This window comes from Nicotiana attenuata, chromosome 6, assembly GCF_001879085.1.
Source record: "Nicotiana attenuata strain UT chromosome 6, NIATTr2, whole genome shotgun sequence".
Lineage (NCBI taxonomy): Eukaryota > Viridiplantae > Streptophyta > Magnoliopsida > Solanales > Solanaceae > Nicotiana > Nicotiana attenuata.
In genome coordinates this window covers 48759220-48779466 of record NC_031994.1, presented here as the reverse complement: position 1 = coordinate 48779466, position 20247 = coordinate 48759220, and the positions used below count along the sequence as shown (strand labels likewise).

General features: G+C 36.8%; 2 protein-coding genes across 5 annotated transcripts in view; one reads left to right on the top strand and one right to left on the bottom strand.

Moving 5' to 3' along the window:
- LOC109226968 lies at positions 9194-17284 on the top strand. Of its 4 annotated transcripts, none has more exons than XM_019391929.1 (8): positions 9194-9628; positions 10314-10874; positions 11063-12427; positions 12508-12832; positions 12928-13189; positions 13272-13488; positions 15759-16128; positions 17204-17284. In XM_019391929.1, the coding sequence occupies exons 1-7, from the start codon at positions 9509-9511 to the stop codon at positions 16101-16103; spliced, it is 3195 nt and encodes a 1064-aa protein (XP_019247474.1). In that variant the 5' UTR covers positions 9194-9508; the 3' UTR covers positions 16104-16128; positions 17204-17284. The 4 variants fall into 4 exon arrangements, with proteins under 4 accessions (XP_019247474.1, XP_019247473.1, XP_019247470.1 ...); XM_019391928.1 differs by lacking the exon at positions 17204-17284 and having other exon boundaries at positions 9194-9362; positions 9506-9628; positions 15759-17074; XM_019391925.1 differs by lacking the exon at positions 17204-17284 and adding an exon at positions 16472-17074.
- The window catches only part of LOC109226967 (beta-catenin-like protein 1), a 4539-nt gene continuing 2225 nt past the window's right edge, over positions 17934-20247 (bottom strand). Inside the window, exons 3-8 of the mRNA XM_019391924.1 lie at positions 19567-19663; positions 19358-19421; positions 19212-19268; positions 19060-19097; positions 18892-18973; positions 17934-18329 (exon numbers count right to left, since the gene is read on the bottom strand). Of these exons, the coding sequence (XP_019247469.1) occupies positions 18240-18329; positions 18892-18973; positions 19060-19097; positions 19212-19268; positions 19358-19421; positions 19567-19663 (428 nt within the window). The 3' untranslated portion in view covers positions 17934-18239. The remainder of the gene's footprint in view (positions 18330-18891; positions 18974-19059; positions 19098-19211; positions 19269-19357; positions 19422-19566; positions 19664-20247) is intronic.

The following is a 20247-nucleotide window of genomic DNA, read 5'->3' as shown; positions in this document are numbered from 1 at the left end:
CCGATCCAACGGTTAACGAATTGGAAAACGTAATTTAAAATTGGCTGGTCGGAATAAAAATCTGCAGTTAAATAAATACTTTTCTTCTCTCTTCTCTCTTGATGAAAGCTCTCTCAAAAACCACCCTTATGTGCTTAAGTCTTTCAAGTTTCAAAGACATATATCAATGAGCATAGAACAATTCTCCAACGTTATCCTATTTATAGATCATGAGTGGTGCTTTCTCTTAAAACCAAAACCAACTCTAAATAGGAATAAATACTGAATCCAATTCCGAATAGAATGGAAACCAAAAGAGAATAGGATTAGGCCATTGGGCCTTTGGCTGGACAACATGGGCATGTTCCCAACAATAATTTCTCTACTTCAATCCCACAGTCTACAATACTCATCGATACTACATGAATGCAGGTATCTGTTACACCAACTGGGTAGGCCTCGCGTGATACACATATACAGGGAGCAAAATCGGGTAGCAGATAAACTGGCAAAACATGGAGCAACTATAGAAAATGGAGCTCCAACTACTATCATATGGCAGCCGCCAATTTTTATTTTATAAGATTTGCTAGCAGATCAGCAGAGGACGCTACACAGGCGCACATCGTCTACACCGGCACCTTTGGAGCCACCCTCCTTTTGTTTAGATATGTTGACAAATAATTGTAATATGAACCATGCATCTTTTTGTAACACAATACCAATGGGCAACAATGCTCACCATCCTTTTTGTAACCCAATGCCGGCTAGGCACATTGCTCCCTGTAATGTTACGTAATTTATAATATATGTTCCTTTGGTAAATAAAAAAAATAAATAAGGGGACATTGCCGACGGATTCTACAAAGCAAAAGCAGGCAGCTCTCAATTGAGCTCTTATTAATGAAACAAGAAGGATTCCATAGTTCCTACATAATTCTAAACGTTATGCTCCTATATATATAATAAAACAGCAGTGGATAACAAAAAGAAGGGGAGGTTGATATTACAAAATCCACCGCATCCGTCGTGGGTTCGATCCCCACAGACGGCGCCAAATTGTTTGACTCAAAAGTTATCTAAACCTTTTGAGCAAATCAATCAAAGATGAAGGGGTAAATCCTAGTTAAAGATAATTAACTCTAGATCCGAGACGAATAATACGAGTAGAAAAACATAGCCGAGTATAAATATTGGGCGTGATTATAGCCAGATTTAATAGCATAAAGAAAGATGCATTGAATAACATTAAATGGCGACAAAATATAGATAAAGGAGAAGATTCACCCGATCTTGGGTGAGTCGGATCTTCTTTCATTTGATAAAGATGAATGATCGATAAAATACAAGACCCATTGGACCCTTTTTGGATCTGATGAAGGTATGGGATCATATATCCTCTCCTCTCCAAGGAGAGGAGTGTTTACATATTTTTCTAGCAAGAGGGAGAGGGAGAGAGCCCGCCCCCTTTTTGGGAAGTCCTCCCTTCCTATTTATAAGGGTTATTCCTAGAAAAACATTAAAAGAAAAGGTACAATTAGAGGGAATATACGGTAGAATATTCCTTTTGAGGATTCCAAAGCAGACTAGTTGTTTCATCACTGTCCGACCTCGGCCTGTCCGAACTTGGCCTGTCTGACCTCGACTTTATTGATGACGGTCCGACCTCAGCTTTACTGATGACGGTCCGACCTTGGCTTTATTGATGACGGTCCGACCTCAGCTTTACTGATGACGGTCCGACCTTGGCTTTATTGGTGACGGTCCGACCTTGGCCTGTCCGACCTTGGCCTTATGTCTTCGCGTGCCGAATTTCTCTGGTCTAATTTTGACTCATACAGTTAGTCCCTCCGCTTATCGAGGTCGTCTCTTGGTCGAGCTCGGTGAGCGGACCATTAATCGTAGTTCGAGACATTCGGATGGAGAGGTCGACTAGTACGGGTTGCAGCTGAGGATGCCGATACCGAGGGAGAATATCTTGGAGATGGTGGTGAAGAGAGTGGCGATGGTGCCGCCGAGTGTAAAGATAGCTGTCTTTTTTGACCATTGATCAGGGTCGTATGTAATCTGCGACTATTTTGGGAAGTCCTCCCTTCCTATTTATAAGGGGTATTCCTATAAAAACATTAAAAGAAAAGGTACAATTAGAGGGAATATTTGGTAGAATATTCCTTTTGAGGATTCCAAAGTAGACTAGTTGTTTCATCACTGTCCGACCTCGGCCTGTCCGACACTATAACAAATTTGGCCTAAGGCCACATTAATTGTTACAACGCTTGAAAAGCGTGGCCAGATATATGTACGACAACACTTTATAAGTGTTGTCTTTGGAAAGAACTTTTGGCTACGATTTATTAGGTGACGATTGTAAAGCGTTCCAAGTAATACTATAGACTACACTTTTTAGGTGTTGCCAAATCATAAAATTATTGGCAACATTTATTCATATGTGATGCAACACTTTCTGAGCGTGCTTGTTATTTTTTGTAAAGGCAACTCTACATAAGCGTGCTCTAAAAAAAAATTCTAAAAGTCCCCGCTATAATTTCCCCCCAAATTTTGCTGAAAACCTATGCCCTAAAATATTTTCTTAAAATCTATCTTTCAGGTTTTACCCACGCTAGAGGAAAATCTCCTTGTTCTTCTTCCCTAAAATTCCATAAGCAAAGTTGAGGGCACTTCTTATATCTTTTAGCAAATTGAGTAAAGCAGAGTAGAGTGGGTTGAAATATTTCCATTGGATTATGTGGAAATCAAATTCAAATGGGGATTTCGTTATTTAGGGCTTGCAGCCGCTTCAAGAATCTTGTCTAAAGAATTGTGCATTCTACCTGTGTTTGTTAATTTAGACTGTTGTTCGTTATATTCTCTCAGTTATCACCATATACATCGAGAGGTAAATTTAAGTACATTGTCTTACCAAAAGTTATTATCTCACAGTTAGTTTCTTTTGAACCCAAGTCCTAGACTATAAATTGAAGGAAATATTTTTGTATATAGAAGTTTGTTTGGATTCAGAACGCAATTTAACTGGAGGCAGGAATAATTTCTCTTCTGATAGATCAACCTAAGCAAGGATGTCAAATAAAGTTTCTCCTTGGTGGAATTGATCTGCATTCACTTGTATTGAAATACAGTAAGGAACCACAACTTATGACATCACAGTCCATTGCGTGTTTAAAATATTTCCACTTCAATAATTATTGCTCGATCAAGAATATCAACCTCGCAACCATACGTCATGATCGATGGTTCATTCAGCTAGTTTACCTTTTTAGCTGGAGCAATCAAACCCCTGTAAATGATGTTGCCTCCTATCTAGATTTTTATATGTCAATTTTAAGGTTATGCTCTATTAGTTTGTGATGGAGGTTTATTCTTCTTGATAGGAGAATACTTTATATTTTCTATTTCCAACTATTCCCTCCCTTTTCCCTCATCTCCCTCTCTACTTATAAAAAGTTCATCTTTGTTCTTGCCCGCTTAGTCGATTCGCTGCATTTCCAATTTTTTTTGCTGTGAATTTCATTAGTGGTGGTTTCAATTTCTGTTTTCTTGAATTTTACAGGTATTATACTGCATCTTTCATACTTTTGACTTTTTCATCAAAAGTAGCTTTAATGCAGGGGTTTTGTCAGCATGTTAACTAAATGGCATTTTATATTATTGATTTGTACCATTGCAGCAAGGTAACTGAGAGAAGATTTCTTATCTTGCAAAAGCTAGCTTTCACTCTCTCGATAGCATCATGTTGGGATGTGTGCCATGTTTTATAAGATTCACTTTTTATTTTTGTAAAACAGCTTCATTCATTGATATCTGTTAAGAGAATCCTTATATTGTACTATGTAAAGGATTCCAAATCTTTATCTGCTGGAAAAGGGTGGTAGAGGGAGATTATCTTATCCCCCGAAAAAGGGTGGTAGATGGTTCATATATGCCTTTAGGTGTTCTAGACTCAGCGAACGTGTCATGCCTAGCAGACTCCAAAATGCCTAGCCTTCATTTACTCTTGAAGTATGTCTTGAAATCTACTCCTAGAGCAGTGGTGTGCTTTGATGGTGTTGTAACTTAGCTAGAATACATATAATGAAGCTAATCTATGAGAAAGTAGGAGCGGTAGTAGATTTTAAATAGTACCCTGACTGTTACTCTTGAACATTACATGCTTGTTCCGAAAGTTGACCAGTAACTGATTCATTATATTCTTTTAAATAGCAGATTGTGAGATTTATTTCTGTGCTACTGAAAGTTGGCTGTGAAGTTGCCGAGAAAGAGTTCATCAGATCTACTCAAAACATATTTTAGATAATTTCTACCACGTGATTTAGTGCTTGACAAAGTAAGTATTACTTCAGCTAATTTTTACCCTTCCACATATGGCACCTACATGTGAAGTTTGTGTTTAAGTTAAGAGAATTCCTGCTATTTTGGGTGGTCATTTAGAAGGTGGGGTCACAATTCACATGTGTGGATTTGTACAGAACTGAGTTAAAGTTGGTCATGTCTGAAAATTATCTATATTTTTATAAGGTAGAGTAGATATAGAAAGTGTAGAGTTCTCATTTTCATGCAAACTTGTATAGGTATTTGACTGAAGTGTAGGAGAATGAAATTAAAAAGGAGAAGGTGATTGACCAGAAGCAGAGAAATGGTCAAAAGGAAAATAAGAAATTACACGTTTCTGTGCATTATGACGTCTGTACAGATTGCAATTATTCTTTCTACTTGTTTGATATTGGCCTTTTAGGTTCATTCAGTCAAACACTTTGAAGACTTTGATCTACTGTGGAAAAAGTTGATCAAACCATGACTTCATGCATTTGTTTGAGTTTATGTTAAGGGGTTTCTGCGATTCTGCACAATGTTTCTGCATTTTCTGCACAGCGTTTCAGCATTTTTGCATAGTATTTCTGCGACTCTGCACACTGTTTCTGCATTTTCTGCATTTTTGCACATCATTTCGGCAATTTCTGCATTTCTGCACAGTGTTTCTGCATTTCTGCACGTGTTTCTGCATTTTTGCAGTGTTTCAGCATTTCTGCATAGTATTTCTGCGAATCTGCACAGTGTTTCTGCATTTCTGCATAGCGTTTCAGCAATTCTGCACATCATTTCGGTAATTTCTGCGTTTCTGCACAGTTTTTATGCGTTTTCTGAATTTCTGCACAGTGTTTCTGTATTTCTGCACCGTATTTCTGCATTTTCTGTATTTTTGCACAGTGTTTCAGCATGTCTGCATAGTATTTCTGCGACTCTGCACAGTGTTACTGCATTTTCTGCGTTTCTGCACAGCTTTTCAGCAATTTTGCACATCATTTCGCCAAATTCTGCGTTTCTGCATAGTGTTTTGGATTCTGCACATTGTTTCTGCATTTTCTGCACAACGTTTCAGCATTTTTGCACAACATTTCGGCAATTTCTGCTTTTCTGCATACTATTTCTGCATTTTCTGCACATTATTTTAGGATTTCTGCACAGTGTTCTGCATTTTCACGTGGCGTTCCGCCAATTTCTGCAATTCTGCACAGCGTTTTAGCATTTTCTGCACAGTATTTCTGCATTTTTTGTGCTGCATTTCTACAGTTTTTGTATTTTTGCACAGCGGTTCTGCATTTCTTCACAGTGTTTTTGCATAACGTTTCTGTATTTTCTGCATTTCTACACATTGTTCTGGCATTTTTTGCTTTCTGCATTCCGCATTTCGGTTTTTTCTAATTAATTTTTTTTCCTCTTTATGAAGAATGAATGCAGGAGCAAAGAAAAAGGGTTTGAATCCAAACAAAGCTCAAAGTCCTATGAAGAAGATAGGTTTTGATTTTCAGTTTCGATCAAGTGCTGAATTGGCCAAGCAATTTCAGATCAAGTACGCGTGGCATTGGTATTTATTCGATACTTTGTGAAAAATATGGCTTTTATTTTTTTACATACTTTTTTTGAATACATTTGTGTTTGTTATTTATTTCTCTGGTATAATTTTTAGCGTGCAAGTAAAGAGAACAATGAGGAACCATCTAAGTCTGAAATGTTTATTGCAACTTGTACAAAACAAGGGAAGCAAGTTCATGAAGATGCTCAAATTGCAATAGTAGGCCATGTTGCAACTAATATAGGGAAGCAAGTTTAATCTATTGGTGCAAAACAATCCTGAACTTTTTAGTTCAGATATACAAGGATTTGCCGGATCTAACCAACCTTCTCCAGTTGATGCAAGTAGCGCCCAAGCTATAAGAGGCCAAAATCTCCCACATTCCTCTGGATCAACCCGTGGTCCAATTCTTGAAAAGGTATTTAAACTCCAACTTGTCTTGCTTTTCGGTCAGTTTTTGGGGTGTTAAAAGTTCATTTTTGGGGCTGCTTCTCACTGGTATATTGGAGTCGTTTTGGGGCTGATTTAGAGCTGAAGTTTAGAAGTGCTTCGCTAGATTTTGTGGCCATTTTTCATGGCTGTCTAGGTTGCATTTTAGTAGGCTTTTTGGCTGGAGCTGTGCAGCAATTTTGGTGGTTGTTTGGAGTTGTATTTGCAATTATTTTATGATGGGGTTTTTGCTGGTGAGAATCAAAGAAGAAGAAGATAAATTTGTCTTCTTTGTGTTGAGCCAAAGCTGCAACTATTCCATCTTCTAGCTGGAAAGAATGTTTTCTTTTATAGAGATTGAAAGCAGAAATGCAAGAATTGAGGCAAATGCGTCATTGCTTTAATCTATTGGAGCAAAATAATCCTGAACTTTTTAGTTCAGATATACAAGGATTTGTCGGATCTAACCAACCTTCTCCACATTCTTTCCAGTTATCTCAAAGAAGACAAATTTATCTTCTTCCTCAATCACTGAAACAATGACCTCACATCCAAAAACTGAAAGAACCTGAAAAAGCACTATCTGTTTTAGGGTGCAAGTCAACAAATTAACCATAAAATACTAGACTGCTATCTGAAACTAGCTATGTTCTTGAGGAGGAGAACATATTAGAAGAAAACTTTTATGTGATAGCTATCAATTTTCCGTAATGACTGAACTTTACATATGCAAGCTTTTCGAAAGATTCTTAGAAATGCTGGTTGCCTTCATCTTGTAGCTCATTATTTTCAAGCTTTGCCTCAAAATGTCTACCTCCCTCTCCCTCTTGAGTTCTTGTTGCTCCATTAAAGATATTTGCTGTTTTAGAAGCGCAATGGTTTCCTCCTTTTCTTTTAGCTCCTTATGCATCTCCTCTAGTAATTCCATTTGCTCTATTTTCCAGCAGAGTCCTCCTCCTAGTGAAACAAATGAAACACATTGGAAAAAGGTTTAACATTCTAAAATATAAGTAAAATCATTTCTTTTCTAGGAAATCTTTGTCAGCTTCTGCTTATTCCAAGCAGTTTACCCAAGTTTTGTAACCACATCTTTAGAACGGGGACCCGGGATTTGGGGGGGAGGTACTATTTGTATTATGAAATTCATTACTAATGTATAAATAATTACTAACCGAATAACTAAGACTAGCTATGGGTTGAAGTCCAAAGACTGGCTCTGCCTATGTTAGAACACTTGAATGGAGATGATAAGAAATTCTCTTCTCCGTTAGCTCTCCATCTCTTTTATAAAGGAAAATTTGGTGGTTACCTGATAAAGTGCAAAGGAGTCGGTCTCGGCTGTGACATGAGATTGAGGTGAAAAAATATGTGAGAGTATATGCTAGTGACGTGAGGGAGTGGGAGTCATGGAATTTAGTGTTTAAGTGAGTGAAATGGGACTACTATATTTTGTTTATTGTACTCATTATTCAATTTTTATTTATATGTGACTGAAAAATATGCAAAACATGGTGCTACTATATGTTATCAAAGTCTTTGTTCTTCTTGACGAGCATCAAAATTTAGTTTCTATCTAATTATTAATTTCTTTTTATGTGTAGGAGAAAGTGGGTGATGCAATTGGAAATGGTGGCGGAAAGTCAATTTGATCGTAATGTGAATGCGAAGAATTTTTGGATAATTAAGATGTCTTATATTCATGATACTATATGAATATACTCACTTTTGGAAAGTTTATTGTTAATGGGCATTTTGACACATTATTTTATTAGTATGTGTATTCTTTTGGATTATTATTTTTGGTATTTATTAGCTAATTTAGTTCTTTATATCATCAAAATATATGATAATAACGCATGTGCTTGAAATAATTGTAATTACATGATATATGTAAACTGTAACTTTTTTAAAAAATTTTTAAAAAAAAATTATAGCCTAGCCAAAATTACCACGCTTTAACTGTGTGGCCATTTGCCTGTACGTCTAGCATGTATATAAGCAAAGACCACGCTTTGTAGGTGTTCCTTTAAAAGCCACGGTTAACAAGTGTGGCCTAAAAGGTAATAAAGGCCACGTTTTTTGAGTGTAGTTGTAGGGTATAAAAGCATTGCCATATGGGGCGTAACAAGCGTTGTCTTTGTTGACTAATAGGCTACATTTTTAAGCGTGACTTGTAAGGTAATATTTGAAAAGCGTGCCCTTAGGTCAAAGGTTACGCTTCTTTTGACCACCCCCAGAAAAGCGTTGCCTAAAGTCGAAAAGTGTGGCCTTTGACCAAAGACCACACTTTTTGCTAGTTTAGGCCACGCTTTTCCGGGGTAGTCAAAGGCATAAAATGTTGTAGTGGACCTTGGTCTGTCCGACCTCGGCTTTATTGATGACGGTCCGACCTTGGCTTTATTGATGACAGTCCGACCTCAGCTTTACTGATGACGGTCCGACCTTGACTTTATTAGTGACGGTCCGACCTTGACTTTATTAGTGACGGTCCGACCTTGGCCTTATGTCTTCGCGTGCCGAATTTCTCTGGTCTAATTTTGAATCATACATTACCTTTTCTTTATTATGTAGATATTTTTGAGATAGTTTCGAAAACATAGGGAAATTAATTTCTGAGCATGGAACAAAGAGGTAATTTAATTTTTTAAGGATCCTTTAGTTATAAGGATTAAAATATTAATTCCGGCATAAAAGTTTAAATTATACATCGTATTTTCAAATATTAATTCATTGAACCGAGGCAATCACTTGTACTAAATAAACCAAGGATTATGAATTTTAGTATTACAGCTTTAGCATTATAATCCTAGTATAACTTTATCCCCAAATCATAGGAACCCTAATAGTAGAAGAATGATAATATTTCAAGTAAGCTAACAAGAGCAGACATTAGTTTGACGACAAAATCGCAATTGCGGTAAAAGTTAAGGACTAGTTTGCACTTTACCAAAAAAGGCCAAAACGCTTTATATATTTGTCCCGTGGCCTTTTTCTTGCTTCCCAACAAAGCGCGTTCCTTTCTTCCAAGAATCACTGCTATTGCTAAGCCCTATTTGGACGCAGCAGTTATCGTTCCAACTTTACAGTTAACTACTTCATCTCTCACTCTCTCTGTATTTTAGGACATTGCTACTTTGCTTCGTATATTCAGATAAAAATGGTTACAATATGTTTAGAATGTTGCTATTTTTGTTTCAAATGCTGTGATCATGAAATGGGGTTTTGCAGAATATGACAGAAATGGAGGTTTATGATGAGAGTGAAGCCATTCTTCGTGAAAAGAGCCTTATACATGTTATCTTTTCTTGGTCTTTTAAGGATGTCCTTAACAAAGACCTTTATAAAGACAAGGTTTATTTTTACTGCTGTTTTCCCCTTTATCTTTTACAGTGCAATGTCAGTGGTTAGTTCTTGTAATTCTTGCCAGGGTTTTTACTCTTAGCCTTAGTAGTATCCAAATTTTAAGTCAGTAGGTGACTAGTACCATAGCATATTTATGTATTTATGTATCATGTATGTATGTATGAATGCTTTTTATGTATGTAGTGGATGTCTAGCTGCTGCTATCATACGACATCCACCCCTGATTTTAAACTAAAATCATTTCCCTATTTTGAAACTTGGTTAATAAAACATTTTGTTGTTTGTTAGACTGAATGGGTGTCTCATTTTCACACGTGACTTGTTCTTTTTTATTTTTTTGCACAAGATGAGTAGTGCATATAGAAGCTATGGGAAAAGGCATATGAAATGTGGATTATAATGCTTATAGTACTTGTTAGTCTTAGTCATGAATTTGGACAATCGGCTGCATTTGTTGTAATAAAAACCTGTCTCTCAATAAGTGATTCGGGTAGCATTGCTAGTATAAGTGATGTTATTAATGTTGCACATCGGATGTTGAAGATGATGATTTGATATACCTATGTCAAGACAAAAGAAAAAAGTACATTAGCTTCCGTGATGTTTGAGCATAATTATTTTGGTTCTCTATCTTAAGTATATTCTAGTCTTATGATCTTGAGTTATCCTTTAGGTGAAGAACATCCCTTTGACATTTCAGTCCATCACTTTGTATATGAAGTCATTCGTCTTCCCTCTTATAGAGGAAACACATGCTGATTTGTCTTCTAGCTTTGATAAAGTGGCAAGTGCATCGATATGCAAAATATTTTCTATTGAGGAAGCGGAGAGCAGTAAGCCATCTGATAAATGCTTATACATTATTGAGGTGGAAAAGAAAGAGATCAGTAGTGATGGCAGAGCATATGAACCTGAGACGGGGGATCTACTTGCCATTACAGATGTAAGACCAACGTGTGTCGATGATCTAAACAGACCCACAATGTCCTATTTACTTGCTCTGGTTCAACGAGTGACAGATGAGAAAGATTATATCAAGATCAAGGTCTTTTCATCGAGGCCCTTCTTGGTTGAACAGGGCACTTGGAAAAGTCATATAAAAGACTCTTTGTTCTTGGTTTCTCTTATAAATACGACAACAAATACACGCATTTGGAGTTCATTGAGCTTCGGACTGGAAAGGCAAAACTCTGAAGTCATTCGGAAAGTACTGGAACCTGGATTTTCTGTGACGGTAAGCTTCATACTTTTCTCACTTGTTATTGTGCTCAAACAGTCTTACCTGAATGATACATCTTCACATTTCCTTATGAATTTTCGCGTCACTATTAGATGACCTTTTATCAACCAAATTCTTCAAACTGTTACTTTTTCATTCTGTACATAATATGAAATATTTGGCTTCTTCTATTGCCTTTGCAGGGTAAGGATAAATGTAATCTCTGTTTGCAAGGGGAAGTGTATAGATTATGCAGATCAAAGATCCTTGCAACAAATCGGTCAATCAATCTTAATGATTCCCAACAAGAAGCAGTGTTGAACTGTCTCGCGACACAATATTGCCATCACGAGAACACGACTAAACTAATCTGGGGTCCTCCTGGAACAGGGAAAACGAAGACAGTTAGTGCATTGTTGTTTCTACTTCTGAGCCTCAATTGCAGAACAGTAACTTGTGCTCCAACTAATGTTGCAGTCCTAGAAGTTTCTAGACGAGTTTTGAGGCTTGTGCTGGAGTCATCTGAATTTTTGACTTACGGTCTAGGGGATATAATTTTGTTTGGAAACAGAAAACGAATGAATTTCGATAACCAAGATGCGCTACTTCATATTTTTCTTGATCATCGTGCTAAAGTTCTAGCAAGGTGCTTTACTCCTGCCTCTGGCTGGAATTACTCATTGCAGTATTTGATAACACTACTTGAAGACACTGAAATGTTGTACCAGTTTTATTCCATAAATGGTCAAGAGGAAGATGCTGATGCCGAACTTTTTCAGGAATATTATAATAATGCTAATTATAATAAACAAAGCCTGAATAAGGAGGACAAAACCCCGAGGTTATGTGCTCAAGACTTCAAGGACGAGTGGAACAAGAGACTTTGGCAAGTAATTTCTAAAACAATAAAATTGAATGATGAAAGTCAACTTGACAGAGGGTTTTCTCGGAAAAAGAAACATTCAAGATCTGTTCCTAGAAAGTGTCATAATGATTTTCATCAAACTAAAGAAAGGTTAAATTTTGAGGACTTTGTGACTAGCAGATTAAATTGCAAACTGGAGGCTTTTACTTTCTATGTTGTTAACTTTGTCATGCACTTGCCAACTTCACTCCTGTCCGTAGTGGTGGCAAAAGACATGATCAAAGCTGTAAACTTACTTAACTCACTTAGTAGCTTATTGCAAAGTATTACCTTTAAGGGTAGAAACTTGAAAGAAGTCTTTGTTAGAAACAAAGAAGTGGAGAGACAAGTGACTGGCGACTCTTCTGATGCAGAATTGGCCAAACAAGAGTGCCTTAAGATACTCAAATCCCTTCCTAACAGATTTTTTGAACCTGAAGATGAGTTCTCAATAAAAAATCAAATTTTGAAAAATGCATGCCTGATTTTCTGTACTGCTTCAAGCTCCTTCAAATTGCATGATACAGATGCTGAATTGCTGGTTATTGATGAAGCTGCTCAGCTTAAAGAATGCGAGTCAACTATCCCTCTACAGATTCCTGGTCTCCGTCATGCTATACTCATAGGGGACGAGTGGCAACTGCCTGCCATGGTTAAAAGCAAGGTTGTCATGTGCTACTTTAAATGGTACCTAATTATAAAATTACTGCACAGTAAGAAAGTAAGATGTTGTTTTCTAATTAGGTTTGCGAGGAGGCCAAGTTTGGGCGGAGCTTGTTTGAGAGGTTGGCACTTCTGCGATTCAAGAAACACCTTCTTAATGTCCAGTATAGGATGCACCCGTCAATAAGTTCATTTCCCAATAGAGAATTCTACCAGAATCAGATTGTAGATGCTCCAAATGTCAGAAGTGCAGGATATCAGAAGCAATACCTTGAAGGTGAAAATTATGGTGCTTATTCTTTTATCAATGTAGCATGTGGAAACGAAGAAGTCGTTGATGGGCATAGCATCCGGAACATGGTAGAGGTAGTGGTAGTTTGTGAGGTAGTTGCCAACCTCTTCAAAGGTATACTAAGTTTGATTTAATGGCATTATCAAGTGAAGATGCACAATAGATCCATTCCAAAATTACTGGTTTCCTGATTTTTTTCCCTGTTACAGGATTCATTGCCTCGGGAGAAAGGATTAGTATTGGTATTATATCACCATACAATGCTCAAATTGCTGCAATCAAAGAGAACCTTGGAACTAAATATAGTACTGATGATGAGAGTGACTTCTCGGTGGATGTCCGATCAGTTGATGGTTTTCAAGGAGGTGAGAAGGATTTAATAATAATCTCAGCGGTACGCTCCAATGCGAACAGATCAATTGGCTTCCTTTCTAATAGTCAAAGGGTTAATGTAGCACTAACTAGAGCAAGGTATTTCTTTGTTTCAAGATACTTTGAATTTATTACTCCCCGGGGATTGTCCATGGTTCTGTAAGAAGCTTGCTTTTTGCAGGCACTGCCTCTGGATATTTGGCAATGAAGCAACATTAAAAAGCAGCGGTTCTGTTTGGAAGAAACTTGTACATGATGCTCGGGTTAGGGGCTGCTTCCATGATGCTCAGAATGACAAGGACTTGGTGAAAGCTATGGCAGCTGCCTTGATAGATATTGACCTTCTTGACATTAAAATACGCCTTTATTCAGTACTTTTTCAAGGAACAAGGTGGAAGGTATGCTCCTTGAGTTTCTAAAGCAGAAATTCTCCTAAATCAACTGGCAATGCGCTTCTACTTGCTTTATTTTCATTAGAAAAATGTCTTTTTACTCATTATTATCTAACTCTTGTCCTATTTGTGCCACTTTCTTATTCTCCAACAACAACAACAAACCTAGTGTAATTCTACAAGTGGGGTTTGGGGAGGGTAGTGTGTAAGCAGACCTTACCCCCCCTACCTTTGCGAAGGTAGAGAGGCTGTTTTCCCTTGTGCAAATTTTGTCACAGGACGTGAGTAAGCCTTAAATAGAATTAGAACCTTACACCTAAGTAATGCTGAGCGAAGTGCAAGTACTAGGCTGGACACCAATCCTGGGACACAAAATTCAAGATGTTATTGAACTGTGTGCATAATTAATAGTTGAAGGAAATATTAAGTAATATTTGAAAGTTTGATAGAGAAAGTATATAAACAAAGGTGAGTGGCTTAGAGAAATATCATATCTAATTTAGACTTGATTAGTCAAATAAATTACATTCTTAAAACTGTGTAAATATATAAAATAACTTATCATTGGAATAGTGTCCAACATTTTAGGGCATATCAATAAAGAGTGCATTAAAATTGAAATGGAGATAATAGGCTTTTTATTTTTTGTAATTTCTTTTAAAATATGTGTCAATCGATGAGGACTAGAGCTAAGGCAATACATAAAGACCAGTGAAAGCAATGCCTTTCTCTATATGAAGAAGATGAATAGTGTCCAACATTTTAGGGCATATCAATAAAGAGTGCATTAAAATTGAAATGGAGATAATAGGCTTTTTATTTTTTGTAATTTCTTTTAAAATATGTGTCAATCGATGAGGACTAGAGCTAAGGCAATACATAAAGACCAGTGAAAGCAATGCCTTTCTCTATATGAAGAAGATGAATTGAGTAACTACAAGTTATAATTTCTTTTTGCTTGTTATAAACTCATGTGTTTAGGGAATTGTTTGCGCTCCTTCCATCCTAATTTTGAAGATTCCCTTTGATTAACTCGGAGAATGGGCCAAAAAAAAAGGGGGGGGGGGGGGGGGGGGTTATGCTAAGGTTGGTCGTCAAATGTTTTTAATTTATGGTTAAAATGTTGTGGAAGAGTGACGTAGATTCTTCAAGAACTGTCACATAAAAATTTAATTACCTTTTTTGGGTAATAAACTGTGAAATATTACCACTGACAAACAAAAACAATTACATCTATAGATCACTCAGAGTTTTTAGCCATCCTGCTTAGCTACTTAGCCTCCTACAATCCAAAAAAAAAAACTGATATCTAAACGCTACCATAAGAAACAACAACCTAACTACATATCTGTGTAATCAAGGACCTACAGCTATAACCTCTCTTTTTACATTTATAAAGATCTATCATTTCCCTTGCTTCCTTCTGTATTTGTGTCACTACTCATCAGTATGTACATGTGTTTGTTTGAATCTCTTCCAGTTCCTTGCTCTCCATATGTGATATACCATTGCACCCCATATAGCTGTGACATTCTCCTTGAACTGCTCCCAATGCCTTCCTTTAATCCATTTCAAAGTCTCCTGTATGTTCTGTCTCTGCAGTTTGATCCTTGACCACTGTTCGATTCCCTCTTGTACCTTTGATATCCACTTACATTCAGAAAATAAGTGAGCTTGAGTTTCTCTCAGTGAGTCACACAGAATATTGATCATTCTCAGTTGGTATTTGCAATCTATGCAGCCTTTCTTTTGTAAGCAGTTTTTCCTTGTGTGTCAGCCAAACAATGAACCTGTGTCTTGGTAACATTATAGAGCTCCATATTAGGTCTGCCTCTCTTAGTCTCTGCTGTGCTCCTATCATACTATTATAGCTTCTTGCGACTGAATATTCTCCATTGGAAGTCAGTGTATATGTTCCATTGTTGTACCATTCTTTCTTAGATTCTTTGGTTACCATTATTAGTACTGTTATTATTATTATTATTATTATTATTATTATTATTATTATTATTATTATTATTTTGAAATGGGAACTAGTTGATTTTTATATTTTATTTTTATAAGGTAGTGTTTATGTAAATGCTGAATTCTTGGAAACAAGATGTTTCATGTTTGAGGAAACGGGTTTAGAGACAAATAGGGAGAGTGAGTAAAATATTTGTTTGGAGTAGTTTGATCTGTCAGTAGTTCACATATTGTTGATCTTTCTCCATTGGTGGAGTTGGCTCCCTGTTGTATTGCAGGACTAATTGAGGCTTCATCTATTTCGTTTACAGGTAAGTGTTGATGATAACTTTTGGAAAGCAATGGAGAAAATTAAAAGCATAGAAGTCCGTAAGAAAGCAATTTCCATATTGATGAAGCTTTCTAGTGATTGGCAATGGCCTCGCACTGAACATATCACTGTCTTAAACGGGATGTCTACTCAACTCTTGGAGCTCTGTCCTATTGATGGGCTCCTTCATATTGTTCTGACTCTTGAGACTGTTATGGAGACCTCAAGTTATGTTGATGTCATGCGGGTTTGGGATATTCGGCCACTGACAGATATACCAAACCTCGATCCTTTGCTTATCTTGTGCAAGCAGTTTGATGCTCTTCATTTGAAAGATGAGTTATAGCCGTCCATTGGGAGTTCATCATCAGGTAGGTTTATCTTGAAAAGTGCGCGTGTTTGCATATGTTAGAGCATGTGTCTAACGTTACCCCAAATACCTTCTGAGCCCAAATCTATGTCAGTGTACATACAGTTTTTTAGGGTGAAACATAGTAAATCTTTTGATTCTGGAACAAACTAAACTGCTGCGTGATAACGTAAGAAAAACTTAAGAATGTAGGTGTTAAGGAAGTTCATCTAAACTTCACAAACTTGATCCTGGTGTTTGACTACCAAAGGCAGCGCATGCGCCAGCTCCAAACATATTGAATCCAAATTGATCTTTTAATTGCCTAAACGCTGAAGTAGTCGTTTGGTGACCTTTCTATGCAGTTAATAATCTTGAGGTTAGAGCATCTGATGGCTTGAAGTTACTGAAGTGTGCATACATGATATATACAAGATTAGTAGGGCATTTTTTGTAGAGATGTGGAAATGATACAACTTTTTGAGACTGTTTTTTTAATGTGCATATATAGGATTGGTTCCACTCAGTATAGAATGGGAAAAAGTTCTCTTTAATGTGCATAGATAGGATTAGTTTCATGCAGTTATAGAATGTGGAAGAAGTTGATACGGGAAATCTTTTTGAGGGGCTAGAATATTATGTTGTGTACTTTCAGTTTGCAGCTATCCCATCAATGGAGCTAACCACTTCCCTTGGTTTGCATTTATGTCAGATCTCACCATTTGAACTCATTTTGTTTTTTTAGCCTAAATAGTTCGAGCTTGTAGTTTTACTTGTCAAATCTTATACATATTCTTGAAGCAAACTTATCTGAAAGAAACAAAGCACAATGAGATTCAACCCAAACATTTTGGAGTAAAGTAGAACATTATAGATTTCGCTGGAGATATTTATACAGCTGATGTAGGACTTTGTACATTTTTAATAAAATATTACCAGTGCTCCTAATTATAGGGTTTGTGCGTGAAGTGAAGATTTTTATATCTATTAGTTTTTGTTTGGTTATGTTTTTTACCTCGACGGAATTAATGTGTGAGAAACTTGAAGTGACTCCAAACAAAGAAAGGGAAATTTTGATACTTTTTTCCTTTATGTAGCCTCCAAACAAAGGTTAAATGTTATTAGCAAATCGGCCTTGAAAATCTCAAGGACCATTCTTCCTTTGGAAGGAGAAGAGAAAAACTGAAAGCTATTGCACTGAAGTGATGACTGCTGCGGAAGGCCGCTATTGGTCCGTATCCAAAATATGAGCGTATTCTTATTTGATTGATTCAAACACATTTTGTTGAGACATATCAAGGATTTAAAGCTAGTAGATACCACATATGTCATATAATTTTAAAGATTTTCCTGAATTTATATAGCCGTGTTAAAACCGACATAGTAGGTTGTGTTGATGGAAAAATCTACTCGTTTGGAGTCGTGCATATTTCCATTTGCGATTTGATACCCTGCCCTGCAATGAGAGCACATGGAAGCCAAATCATACATTCAAATTTTAGAAATTCGCACCTAAGTCATGCATCTTATTCAAAAAACGAAACAAAGATCACCTCGCTCTAAGCTTCATTCGCGTAGGCTTTATTCAATTGAAATATTAGTGGTTCGCATGTTTGATGTACGAGTTAGTAAAATTAGCAAGAAAACGTCATGACGTTAATGAGCATTCTGTAATATATATTCACCAATTCGCAAAAGCTCATTCACCTCGTCCAACACACAGTTTCTGAAAAATTGACGGCATTTTCTAAAGAGAAGCTGCTTTTTGATTGTTATGCAAATAGCTTATCCATCGGCACTTGGAAGATGGAAGTGACAATTTTGGGATGGTGAAAGCTCTCTGCAGCATACTGACAAGCTCCACAAAGCACTACACTTACACTAGGTAAAACGACTAATTGAAGTATTGCAAATTACACTTGCATTCAATACAAACAAATTCGGCCAAAAATGTTAACCCTCAATAACTGATGACAGCTCTGAGCTTTTACACATTACATGAACGAATACAGTGATGTGACCAACTGTAGATAACTCAGCATATAAATTCTCAATGCGCTTTTCAAATAGCCAGAGTCGACACACCATTCTAAGGATAAAACTTGTGCTCTTACTGTTGAACCATATCACGGGTCAAAAGGCCGAGATGAACCTTTGAATCTTGGATTGTGCCCTCTCCTTCTCTTCTGGCCCTTCCAGATCTCCTATGTTGTCATGATATTCCTACGTCGCAAGTATAAACTTCAATATCAGATCAGACTTTAGAGTACCTTCAGAATAAGGGAAAGACTAGGCCTGACGATGAAAAAGTGAACTATATAATAGGAAGGAAAACAGCTTCACATAAAAATCTGTATGAATTTCATTAAGGAGATTAACACAGACTATTCATGAAGATGGACAAGGAAAGTCATTAAGGAGTTCTTCCTTCCAGATCTATCTTCACAAGTTACCACACCACAACACCAAAGTTATAGTCCAATAATCCAAGCATGAAAGAAACAATAGTCACTTGTTGAACAAAATCCAGCGGAGAGATCGAAAGATCAATGCACTTCGAATAACCGGTGCTAAAATTGGAGTTTGCACTAATAGGCTATAAGTCCTAAGGTATAGCTCTCGCGAGTTAACCTTGTCTCCAGATGTATCCAAGAATTTTCACTTTGTTTTTTTTGGATAAGCAGAAGAACCCAGGAACAAGGTATAATATAACTACCTTAAAGCAAACATAAGAAAATGAGGAGGAGGGAATGACACAGGAAAAAATGACGCCATGAGCAAACACCTGAAGTATATCTTGTACGTCTTGCTTGGTCAGCTTTTGTTGCTTTAGCAAAAGTTCAATCCTTGCTCTGATACGAGGATGCCTGCATTAAAAAGAACAATCAAGCGGGAGGAACTTAGATATATCCCAACATCAGAAGAGAAAAGTATGTCAGGTGCCAAAACTTACTCAGAGGTCCAAAGATGACCCAGGATAACAGCTATCAACTGCAGGATCAGGGAGAAAAAGGAAGGACGATAAGAATGCCGAAGATGTGAGGTGGTAATGTGCCGTAGAAGAGATGATAACTACAAAAATAAAAATGCAACAAATTTTTTGACCTGAAGAGTGTAAAGTCCAGCTCCTAATTTCCTATTGTACTTCTCATCTTCATCCATCTACAAACATGATTAACATAATGGCAATATAAATAAAATGCTTTAGAGAAAGACATAATGACAGAGCAAAGAATAAGAAGTAAACGGACCTCAAAATCATCAAGTTCTAGCTGGTCAAACCGTTCAGCCTCAAGTTTCACTCTATTGGAATATCTGCAAAAGTTCCAACAACAAAAAAATTGAAAACCAGCACAAAGTAATGAAGTAGAACTATCAGCCTCAAGAGAACCACTGCTTTCTTGCACAGCAGAAGGAAATAAAGCAGGGTACTAGATATATATGTTGCATGAACAATCACCTCATGTAGAGTTCCATAAGCCTGTCAATTTTTTCGCACTCGTTCTCCACAAACTTACTTAACAATCTATCCCTTCTAGAACCTCTCAAGATTCCTCCTGTAACAGAAAAAACTGAAATTAATGCAGTCATATCCAAGGTATATGGGAGATTCCTCCTTATTATTAAACTAATTCTTATAAAGAAAATGCAGTCACAACCAAATATAAGGTAACGTTTTCTCTTTTTCTTCCCGCCCCCTAAGAAGACCCAGCAGAGACGCTAATTCTTATGAAAGAGAAAACAAGAGATGATGGTACCCCCATTCCATACAGTTTAGAGATGCATCACTTAAACTAATGTTCCATCCTCCTACCCTTTCCTGCCAGTCTTTTCAATTATTTCTTCTTTTTTTTCTCTCCATATAAAGAGAAAAACACAAAAAGTTGACGTCCTCTCTCGCCTATTCCCCTTTTATTCTTGAATCATCTAGAAGAAAGTAAATATCCGTTTAGGTATGCATTTTTTTAGATGTAATAAGGTTTTATAAGAGTATCCAGCAAAAAGAATATGCTGTGATGCAGTTACAAAAGTGAAGAAAAAGAATATGCATTTAGGTATGTATGAATATGCAAAACTTTTAACTGTAGCATTAAGCACAAAGGCTGACTTCTGGATTGTTACTTCTTTTTTTATTTGGGGG